The sequence below is a fragment of the Rhynchophorus ferrugineus genome, unplaced genomic scaffold (genome assembly GCF_030347505.1).
Source record: "Rhynchophorus ferrugineus isolate W39M unplaced genomic scaffold, kcgeb_rfMv2 rfM2, whole genome shotgun sequence".
In the NCBI taxonomy this organism is placed as follows: domain Eukaryota; kingdom Metazoa; phylum Arthropoda; class Insecta; order Coleoptera; family Curculionidae; genus Rhynchophorus; species Rhynchophorus ferrugineus.
Genome location: NW_027472581.1, coordinates 80,014,776 through 80,027,087, shown reverse-complemented (window position 1 = coordinate 80,027,087; position 12,312 = coordinate 80,014,776). Strand labels below are relative to the sequence as shown.

At 33.6% G+C, this 12,312-nt stretch overlaps 1 protein-coding gene across 2 annotated transcripts in view; it reads right to left on the bottom strand.

Annotated features, from left to right (window-relative positions):
• Positions 1–12,312, bottom strand: part of LOC143190604 (nose resistant to fluoxetine protein 6) — a 60,250-nt gene that overhangs the window by 34,447 nt on the left and 13,491 nt on the right. For both annotated transcript variants that reach the window (XM_076395010.1, XM_076395011.1), the window contains exons 5-6: positions 11,680–11,754; positions 7,616–7,737 (exon numbers count right to left, since the gene is read on the bottom strand). In XM_076395010.1, the coding sequence (XP_076251125.1) occupies positions 7,616–7,737; positions 11,680–11,754 (197 nt within the window). The remainder of the gene's footprint in view (positions 1–7,615; positions 7,738–11,679; positions 11,755–12,312) is intronic.

The following is a 12,312-nucleotide window of genomic DNA, read 5'->3' as shown; positions in this document are numbered from 1 at the left end:
TCAGAAGAATACTAAAGACAAACTAGTGGACGAAGATACTATCTGTACTCACAAAGGCGGGACAATAACTACAATATATTCCTGTGGTATTTCCTCAGAAGCGTGATAATTATAAAAGATCGATATAATGGTGCCTTATTTAAAAAGTGACAGCTGAAGTTTAAAATTTAAGACTTTAGTTACATGAGGTATTTGCATTTAGCGTGATCAACAATATCTGTTTGTAAAAATCCGAAACATGAATTTACACAACATTATGTAACTGTTAAATATGACAGTTTTGATATTAGTTGACATAAAGTAACAGTTTCTCGTTTAGTATTATTGCCTTATTCAATATATACAGGCGTCATTCATGGAACGCTCAGAATTACATTTCAACATTAATGAATGAATGAATTTTATTGTTTGATTGGAAGGAATCTGATGTCGATGAAGCTTATTTTGATGCAGCTCCTTAATATACCAGTTATCTATTTTGGTTTTAACGGCTTAGTGTTTTTTGATGCCAATGATAAATAACGAACGAAAGCCCAGTTCAATTTCTCAAAAACCTCACCAGTTTTATGAGAGCCTTTCAACATCGTGGATCATTACTTGTCAAGTAAAAGAGAAAAAAAAATTCTGTAGCGTATGGTGGGCGGCGACGAAAATTGATCTACTGCGACAATGCTAAGAATAAAAGTCATGGGTTAATCCAGGTGGTCATCTCCATCGACGTCAAAGTGGACCACTCATGGCTAAAGTCTTGCTATGTCTGTATGGAAATCAGAATGTTTAGTATATTACAAAATGCTAAAAAATACAGCAATAGCATGTCATTATTTTGCATAACAACGCTGAGTGAATTATAAACTACTGCAGCTCGAATGGGAAGTTTTGCCAGACACCAGGTATAGTGCATTTTGATGATGATTTGATTATTGATTAGAACTGATGCAGAGTCGTCTGGCTAGCATACTCTATTGAACTGTATCATCATATAGCCAGAAAGATTTATAAAATTATTGATGTTTCCTTCAATCTGTTTCGGTACAATAATCCACTGTGTTATCCATTTTTAAAACTGTTTGTTATTGTTTTGCTTTAATGACAAAGTTTCAATCTATCGGCTCTTCTCCTATCCCTCTATATAAATCTGTTGCTGAGGCTTGGGATGTCGCATCTCACGTGCTGCCGTCATTCTATAACACTCAGCGCTAATCTCAGCTTATTTATAGGTTGCCTCTGATACTTTAGTCTATAATGTACTATTTGTCTGCTTCTCCCTTTATCGAGATCCAGATACATATACTTGTTGCTCATGTATTGAGGAATATTCTTTCTTGGACATGTTCTTTAGAACCTTGTTCCGACACCTTTTCAATATTTTTATATTGCTGTTGCTTGCTGTGCCCCATAATCGAATGCCGTATGTCTAGATTGACTAGATGATTAATTTATCAAGCATTGAAGCAAGCAAATGGGAATGGCGACCTGTTAATAAATTCATGCTACGGAGCCTGCTGTTGTGTTGTTGACGATTGAGTTGTTGGTCTACGATGCAAGTAAAAGCCCAAGTACTTTGCCTGTTTTTCTTGTGGAATGTTTTCGTTATATAATTTTACTGACTGTGATGTTGGAGTTGGAATGAATCAGTTTTTGGTCCAGAATGCACTAAGAGGATGACATTGTCATCAGCGTAAATCGAAGTTTTTATCTCCTCACTAGTTGGAATGTCCGCTGTGTAAATTAGGTATAACAAAGGCCCCAATACGCTGCCCTGTGGTAATACGTTTTGCGTTGTAGAAAATCATGGGAAATATATATAAAAATATCTTTTGATTAATATATATTGTGCTAATCCTTCCAAGTAAAAACTTTTTTACAGATTTAGTTTCAAGCATATTAACAGAAGAACTGTCTTAATATCTATAAATATCCATGCTTGTCCACATTCAATATTATTTTTTCAAATTATTTTCTTGTACGCCTAATATTTATATATAGCATAAACCTTAAACAATGTTACATGAATATAAATGGCTGTAAGAGCGCTGCTTTAATTTATAGCCTAAATTAATTTCGCAAAATGTTTGTTAGCGAACATATTCCAGAACATTGTTCCTAAAGGGAAATTATTAGGATCACGCGAAATAACCCCCGATGTACCCCTCTCCGATTATCTACGGCGGCCTCTAGCGTTCGTATTTCATAACGTTGAATTTCTTTACGAATAGCTCGCATTGTTTCGGTCGAGCGGCTTTCGGATATCTGAGATTTCCAGTTTAATTTAATACGGAATATTTTGTGTATGCTAATGATTGTAATTGAACAAAACTGGTCCAGTAACAGCTACGTTTGTTTTGATTTTAGTTTATTTTGTCTTGTTTATGACAAATATTGTTATTAAATATTCGTTGTTGTATTTATAAAAGAAAAATATTGTCTATACTATTGTTAGAACATTGATTTTAGTTTATTTTGTCGTGTTTATGATACATATTGTTATTAAATATTCGTTGGTGTATTTATTAAAGAAAAATATTGTCTGTACTGTTGTTATAATATTTACATTTTGAAAATGAATTCAACATATTTTCATTATAATTTTTCTTCGACGAGTCAAAGGCTGGTGTTGAGATGCGGGAGAGAAAACAAGGTTGTAAATTAAGTAGAATTTATTTTCTCTATTCCTTGAATGAATAAATTATTACCCAAAGGCGAGTTATTTAATTAATAATTTATATATATATATATATATATATATATATATATATATATATATACACATTTAAAAGATATTAATTAATACGTCATGGGAAGAATTATGATTCAAATTGCATGTACTTACTATTAACCAAAAGTGTAGATTGGCTAATGTAGACAGGAATTTTATGCTTTCAATAATACTTTAATTAATACAATAATTTCTTTAATTTTTCTTCAATTAATGCTCATTCAATTCCTTCAAATCAATAGTTTCTTCTCCTCCATTCTTGATAACACTCCCTCCCTAGGTGTTCATGCAAATTACTGTCAGACTGTCTTGTCGTTGTGGATGCACAGTGTTTTATTGCTAAAGCTCCTCCCTCTGTTTCTGGTGATGCTTGACAAGGCTGGTCCAAGAAACCCTTTTCTGGGTCCCGATTCGCTGAGACGATCTGGGTGGAAAACACTTTTCCAGCTAGGAACTTCTCAGGCTGATAAACCATGTGCGTTTTAGACTTAAGGAATTTCCAAAAATTCCACGATTTCATGGTCTTCTTGATATTTAGGGTTAGGTGTCATAAAGAGTCCTCTACCAAGTCTAACATTCGACACGTTTCGTCTAGCCTCGGTACCTGAACACTCGTTATCCGAAACACTCGACAACGAGCTGATGGGAATTATTCTTGTTGAACACGTCTGTCCTGTTCACTTGGTATCTTTTTGCCTGTCTATATTTACTTGATGTTCAATATACTGCGAACGTTATGTTTTTTTTATCAGGTCATAGTTCTTTTCCATGTCATATATATTAAAATCTTCAGTTGAAAGGTCTAACAAATTAGACCCTCTAACAATAGAACCGAAAGAATTCTATATTTAGCGTAACTTACTAGTACGCTTACTAGTTCGGAAATAGTCGCTGAAGGCCAGATCTGGAGAATACGGTGGATGAGCCAGCAATTCGAAGCCCAATTCATATATTTTTGACACGGCGCATTGTCTTGAAGAAGCAGCACTTTCTTTTTCTTCAAATGCGGCCGTTTTTCGGCGATTTCGTCATTCAAACGGTTCAATAACGCTATGCAATTGTCACTGTTGATAGTCCTTCCTTTTTCAAGGTAGTCAATAAAAATTGTTTTATGCGAACCCCAAAATACGGAGGTCATAACCTTGAGAGCTGACTGTTGCGTTTTCCCACGCTTTGGAGCGGGTTCATCGTGTGCAGTTCACTCGGATGACTGTCGATTGGACTTGGAGTGAAATGACGGGGCCATATTTCATCCATTGTCACATAACGATGCAAAAACTCTGGTTTATTATGTTTTATCATCTTCAAACACTGCTCCTAATCATCAAATCGTCGTTGTTTTTGGTCAAAAATGAGCCCGCGCGCACTCACTTTGCACAGAGTTTTCTCATACCCAAATATTCGCGAATGATATGCGTCCAAATCAATTTGTGGATTTTTTAAAAGTTTTCTCTCAATCTCTCTTGGATGTCCACTGCGTTCACCGTCTTCGATGCTCATTTCACCACGCATAAATTTAGCATATTAATCCTTGATGGTTAATTTTCCTGGGGTAGTGTCTGGAAACTCGCTATCAAGCCAAGAATTTGCTTCAACTGTATTTTGTTCCTTCAAAAGGCAATATTTTATCAACACGCAAAATTCCTGTTTATCCATTTTTTTCTCAATAACATAAGTTGCTAACTCAAAATGCTATAATTCACAAACTAATGATCCTACAGATGTCAAATTTATACACACATCTTTTGAGGGTTAAGGCTAAATAAAGAACCTATGGATTTAATTATAGTGAAGCCATCTATGACTTTTTAATTGATCCGTTAGTAGAGCAAGGAAGTATGAGTAATAAAATCGTAGGAATATTTCAAGAAATGCACAGGATGAATACCAACGCTGTTGTTGGAGACAACATTAAATTAAAAATTTAAAAAGGCAAGGCGGGATTTTTAGAAATAGAAGCCCAACCCTACTTATAATATAAATTGACAAAATAATAAAGAAATGTCACATAATGAAAACAGGTAGGATACAAAATACGTAGGATATAAAACCCTACAAGAAACCCTACAAGAAAAACTGTCTCGGAGACAACTCACACGATTATATTGGCCAATTCACATGGTCTCTGCAAGATCTGTAAGTAAATCGTCTAATCGTACAAACGAAATCTCTATCTAGCCTGAAGTTGTAGTGCTCGATCTGTTGGAACCAAGGGGTTAATATCGTTCCGTAGCACTGGCTGTTGACGGTGGTGATGTCATAGCCAAAGTCTGCACCAAACAGTCACAAACAAACATGATAAACCTTGTGTCGCTGGCATTGTTACAAATATGTTAATTATTTCATTCCTTCATATACTTTGTTGCTAAAGTCCAAGGAATAATTCACACCCATTTTGATAATTTTGTTAAAATTTTATTAAGAACAACATGAACGCTTCTTAAAGAGAACTTTTAGTTTGAAAAATTGTATATATGCTTTTAACTCTTTAACCGCGTCTTTATTTTGAACGTTCAAATATTGTGCATTAATAACAATGCTTCCACATAGTATTGACATGAATAGGTGACATTCTGAAGGGGTAATATTTGGTAAATATAGCGGGTAATATGGGATGTTCTGTGAGGATTTTTAATATAGATTTTCGTGGATTTTGAAACATCTAATCGAAAGTTATTATATAATGGAAATCCCTTTCGCCTTTCTGTTTCTAAATCTTGTTCTCATTTGGTTGATGCATTCTGTTATTTATCACTGAACTATATCAGTTGGGCAATATATATTAATCAAGAGTAATAATTGTATAATATTACTACTAAACCACTCGCTAGGGTGTTTTTTGTTAGCTGTTAAAGTTACTACTTCAAAATGCTAAACCACACAGATGTTTATCACTCGATTAGTTTTATGATTTCATTACTACGATTTGACACAAATGTCGTTTTATTCTGTTGACATCAAGCTTTAAAGTTATCCCAGTTGCATTTCTCGAAAGTAAGACCGTCATAGATTTACGTTATGCAGTATTATAATAATCTATGATTTACACTTCTGTGAAAATGTGTTCTTGTGAAAATATTTCGTGCCTGAAAACAAGTATTTGCGGCATGAATTACTTTTCTTTTTAATCAAAAGAAAATCACAAAACTTTCGGTGATCCATGCTCTAACCTTGAAAATATGTGAGGCGTTACGAAAATTCAAAAGTGGCGATTTCCATGTGTAAGACAAGTAACGCTCTGGTAGACCGAATAGGTTTGACTCCAAGGCCAAATAGTTTTGGTCGCAAGGCAATGCTCTGTGTTTGGTAGGGCCAGAGTTGCGTGGTGTATTATAAACTGTTGCAACCTGATGAAACAGTTAATAGTGATCGCTATTGACAACAAATGAGCAATTTAAACCATGGATCGGAAGGTGAAAGTGATTTTACACCATGATAATGCGCCCTCTCATAAAGTAAAACCGGTCAAGGCAACGTTGAAGGTACTTGGATCGGATATTATTGCATCTACCGTACTCTGCAGATATTGCTCTGTCTGATTATATACTTTTTGCATCAATGGGAGACGCGGTTGTAGAGCAGCACTTCGCTAATTTCGAAGAAATGAGGAAATTGCTCGGTGAATGGTTTTGCTCAAATGACCAAAAGCTTTTTTGGGATGGCATCCATAAATTTCCCGAAAGATGGGCAAGATAACAGGTCATTTGAAAAGTCCCCGGCCAGACACGTATATGGGGTTACTAGAATTAAATCCATACGTCTTTTAGCTAGCCCTAACCCTCAAAAGTATGTAAGTTCAATCGACAGTCATCCGAGTGGGCTGCACACGTTGAACCCGCTCCAAAGCCTGGGAAAACGCAACAATCGGCTGGCAAGGTTATGGCGTCGAAGTGTCTGGATGCGCATGGAATAATTTTCATTGACTACCTTAAAAAAGGAAGGACCATTAACAGCGACTATTACATAGCGTTATTGGACCGTTTGAAGGACGAAATCGCCGAAAAACGACCGCATTTAAGGGAAAATAAAGTGCTGATTCACCAAAACAATGCACTGTGTCACATGGCAGTGAAAACGATGGCAAAAATCCATGAATTGAGCTTCGAATTGCTTCCTCATCCATCGCTTTTTCCAGATCTGGCCCCCAGCGACTATTTCCTGTTCTTAGATCTCAAAAGAATGCTCGCTTGGAAGAAATTTTCGTCGAATGAAGAGGTGATCGCCGAAACTGAGGCCTATTTTGAAGCAAATGACAAATAGTACTACAAAAATGGTATCGAAAAGTGGGGAGGGTCGCTATAATAAGTGTATCACCCCTGAAGGGAATTATGTTGAATATAAAAGCCAATTTTACGAAAAAAATATGTTTTAGTATGGTAAGCGGGGGACGTTTCAATTGACCTACTATATAGACTCAAATGGCTAATATTTTGTATAAATAATTTTTGGTTTTTTCTTTAAAATTGTATTTTTTTTTTCTAATATGCCGGTAACGATTTCCCAGTACAAGTGGTAAAACTTTAGAATAAATATATTAGTATAACTGATGTATACTTTTAAATTAATTTACAATTTCGGTATTTAAATAATTTAACAAATATTATTATTCAGTTCATACCTAGGATTAGTTTACTCTGATATTTAACTAAAGTTAATTGGTATCTATTTCTCCTTTATGTTTGTTATTGGATATATTATATTGAATATATATCTATCTATATATTTTTGTTATGTTTACACAACTAAAAGCTTTACTATATATATTTTTAGGATATCAAAAATGTTTGTATTGAACCACAGAATATTCGAGGGTCGATACCGCGTTTTTTACGATAAACTTATTTGATGCCTAGTCGCAGAAATTGGCATTTCAATGTCATGTTCAATTCGACTTACCTCCATGATGTGTAGGCTGTTGATTACCGGGAAGAACATCATCATCAGGTATCGGTGGCCTATAATAACGTAGCACGTGCTTAAAAATCGGATGCCATGAACACAATTTAGATCTGACGTGTCTAAAAATAGAATGCGAATCAGAAATGTAACGGCATTTGCTATAACGAGGCATTTAATGTTTGCAAAAAGATTCCAATACGGTGAAATTGTATTATGGAATCATATTTCTATCTTGGGCTATAAAAATATATCTCTTGAAAAGATTGAAGCGGATCAAACCATACAAATGTGTAGAGTGTGTAAGTGTTACTTACACACTCTAGCTTAGGTACTCTAACTTAATTTTAATTTGGGAAATACATTGCAAGAAAATACAGAACGGCATCGGTGACGCATTACGTAGAGGGTACGTGATGACTCATTCGTTAATCCAGGCGGAGGTGATATCGGGACCGGGCGATGAGAATGCTGGGATGTACACTTTTTGGATACAAAGGTCGGCGCGTTGACTGGGAAACATATCGTTTCATAAAGTCTCTGGAAGAGTGTCTTGTTGACGTAACTGATAGACCAATGTTGACCAGATAGTGACCATTATAACGCTTTGTTGAATAATTGTATTTTCTTTACCAAGAAATTAAAGTATTTCTTAAAATATATTGATGCACTCTATTCCCTTTTGAACTGAAGAATACAGCAGCATACAATATCTTTTTTTAATCTGCCGTAACTAACAAATATTACTTAACTGAATTGTCAATAATTCAAGTCGAACGAATACAAAACTTATTATTAGTATACTTAAATATATTAAAAAACAAGATATTGGGCAAAATAATATAACTATAAAAGAAAATACATCTGAAAACAAAAATTTTATTCTTGTTGGAAACGATTTTACCTATACAGAACAACAGTATATAATATGAATTTTATAATATAGCTGCAATGAAAAGACCCTGAAACTATTCTTTAAACCATTTTACATTCCGATGAAACTGTTTCCTTTATTCAATACCCACAGACTCAATGATGATTTTGAGGGAAAAAAATTGTATATTGATAATTGAGGATTTCTAATAACATCCGGTAAGTAATTTTTTATATGTATTTAGTAAATTGTTCCCCCAAAAATCCGCTTCATCGCAGCGTTTAACATTGTCTACGTACATGGTTCCTTCTCATTAACTTTTCATTAATAGGCATATTTGTGAACCGATATAAATTCGCATCGGTTTTTACGTTGCGTCATTCAATTTTGGAAAAATAAGGTTTTAATATAAAAATCTCTTGTTAGTTTTACTCATTGCTCTATTAACTCTTTTAAAGATGATCTGGTAATTACATGGAGTGGAGTGACTAAACCAGAGGATATAAAGGAAATCGGTAGAATTTTACAAAAAAATGTACACAGGTGGTAAGGGAGTTAAATAAGAAGAAATATAATCTTATCACAACGATTGGAATATGATATGGAAACAAAGCAGGAAAGGAAACAAGAACTAAATATGAAAAGTTATACATGTAAATGTGAATACAAAATAATTGATTAGGTTCATTGGCAAATGAAACCATTACAAGGAAAAAACGTTTAAAACCGTACTTCATAGATGGTGACGAAAATAGTTAAATGTAAATATAATAAAACCACCCTAATCTACAAACTATTGCGAGTGTATAATTAATAATAGTTTAAGTCATTCGTAATATATGCATTAGATATATTATAATATTTAAATAAATTATATTTGATTACTTAAATAATGTAAGTTTGATTAGAATTGTGTTATATATAAAAACTAAAAGGAACTAGTAGTTAAAATATAGTCTATCCAAAGTTATTTTGTACATACGCGATCAAGATGTTTAATGTATTGCCTGTCGCCATTTGTAAATTCGTTTCAGAATAAGACAATATTTTCTTTCTCATTTTATTTTAGTTAAAAAGAAAATAATGCTGTGGGATTAGTCCGAACGTGTAAAGGAATGAGCCTGTCAAAGTCGTCCGGTTGTCAAATGCACGCAAAATTATTCAAAATAATAGTTATACTTACTACGGTTGTCAACCGGCAAACGTTAATTTACAGCTTTGATTATTTTGATAAATTTTCAATCACTCCGTTATATATCATATTATTTTGTTTGAAAATGCCGAAAACAAAAGATAGTTAGTATCACAAACTGATTGCGTCTTCAATAAGTTATTTCGAAAAATAACGAATAATATAATTATAACGAGATAATATAAGCGCCCTTTTGCCCATAAATTCCTTTATAGAGGTAAATATTGATGATTTTAAAAATTATAAGTCACTGCAATCTTATTGAAAATGTTTTTAGCGTGTTGCTGCTGCGCTGAATAGTAGTATGGGTACGCTCACAAAATGATGAATAATATGTCAGATTCAACCAAAAAACCCGTCTACATACAAAGTGGGTAAATCTTGGCCATCTTGATATTAGGTCTATTCGAGATCGAATATGCCAAATGTATAAGAACAGTGAGCACACTACTTAATAATATAATTAATTGCAGATTTATTGTTGTTCATGCAGATAATAAGAATGATTTTATTCCTGAGGCAGAACGACAACTACCATGGAGAAACTAACCATAATATGTTTTTGTTATGAATTGAAAATCAATTGTTAAAGAACATGGAGGAACCATCAGTTATTATTATGTACAATGCACCATATCATAGCACCCTAATGGAAAGAATTCCAACAGTAGCATCAACAAAAGCTGGAAAACTGCAAAAAAATGGAGGTGGCTTTCAAAATACGAATTAAGTTTTGATGAGACTCTGATATTTCATATCTCATCTCTGATAGAGATGAGATATTTCAAATTGTTACTAGGTAAATATAAATGAAATGTTTCATTGCATTTTTTGCAATTTACTTTCTTAAAAATAAGGTCACATAGTATTACGACTTCCTACCTATCACTGTATATTCAATCCAATCGAGTTATTGCTCATAACACCTTCTGTTTGGATGAACTCGATAAGACATACAGAGGAAGAAATTGATAAATTGTGGAACCGTGAACATGTATTAGACAAATTGAAAATTAACTGTTTAGTGATTGACTTGGGCAGTGACTAAAGGAAGCTTTTAATATATGTGGTAATACTGTGTAATGCTCAAACAGAGTGATTAGAGTGGAAACAACTAAAGGTTGCACATAATTATAGTATAACTGTAGAAAATGATATTGTAGTGTGTGAAAGATTCGTATGCATCGATATGATTGTAATTGTTCCGAATTCAGTGATTAATTTTATCAAAAATGGTGTACACAGATAGTAGCAGAAGAAATCAAAAATTCAGTGATATCAAGATGACTTGACAAGTAAACACACCATTGAAGGAAACCTCTAATGAAAATAGAATACCTTACTTTGATATATAATTGTTAATTAGGTGAGTTAGGCCTCCAGGTAGATATCACTACATAAAAAACGCGCTTAGAACTCTCTATCAACTAAATATAATAAAACGACTGTAACATTTAAGAGATGTAGATTTTAGTAATTGTAGATTTGAGTCCCTCGATAATATATGCGTTAGATGTACTAAAATGTATAACTATATGTGTTTGATAACATTTTTGTTTCATTATGTCAAAGCCAAACTGAAGTAAAACTCATAGTTGATGCGGCAACATTGCGATGTTTTGATGTCATACATTTAGATGACGTATGTACAAAATAATTTTGAATATATTTTGAATATGCGACAGCATTGAGACGTTGTGACATGATGATGTGAGTTCATTGTTACTTTGGACAGATTACACGTTCGTGTATTCAAGCTTCTTTCTCGAGGAATGAAAATAATGATAAATATTTCCAAGAATAAAGTTGTTTTTATCTATCAATTTTTTATATGAAATAAATCGGCTTAAAACTTGTATTTAATATATTTACCATATAATATATAAAACAAATAACTTTGCGGTCTAGTTTGTCGTCCCATTAACCGCGTATAAGATAAAGAAAAAAACGTCTCAACGTAATAAAGACAATTATTTGATAAATAATAAATGTACCTACCTTGGTTGCCCTGGATAAATATACTTTTCATATTCCTTCGGGCGGAGAATATTCGCAATAATACACTTGCGTCAGCTGAAAGACAAAAATAACGCTCGGTAAATAAAAGGTCTCTTCCAGCGAACGTGGAAGTTCGGATAGAATATTAAATGGTTTTGTTTTGAATAAGGGACGGGGTCGTGACGTACGCTAGATTTTTAACATCGTCGCAAAACATAGGAATTTTTATACATTATTTATAAAATACGCGTACGTTTTGTTTCGTATCAGAAGGGGCCTTGAAAAAAATGCGGTTGTGTTATTTTAGGTGGTTTTTGCGTATGTAAATTGTATTTCTATTCTTCTTATATATTTATTTAGTTCAAGCAATTGTACTGATTAGTCGGAAGATGTTGAATCATGAAGCCAAGTTGGATCTATGGGGTGCAAATGTGCAAAAACACATGTACAACGCATCCAAAACAACGTTCTAAAATTAATTACCAGTGCTTATCGCTACGTAAGCAACGCAGAGCTGCACGATGACCTCATGATCAAATGAATACACCAAGTGATCCAAGATTTCGATTTAAAGCATGAAATAAGTTTGCTAGATCACAGAAACGGGGATACATGAACAATACGCAGAATATC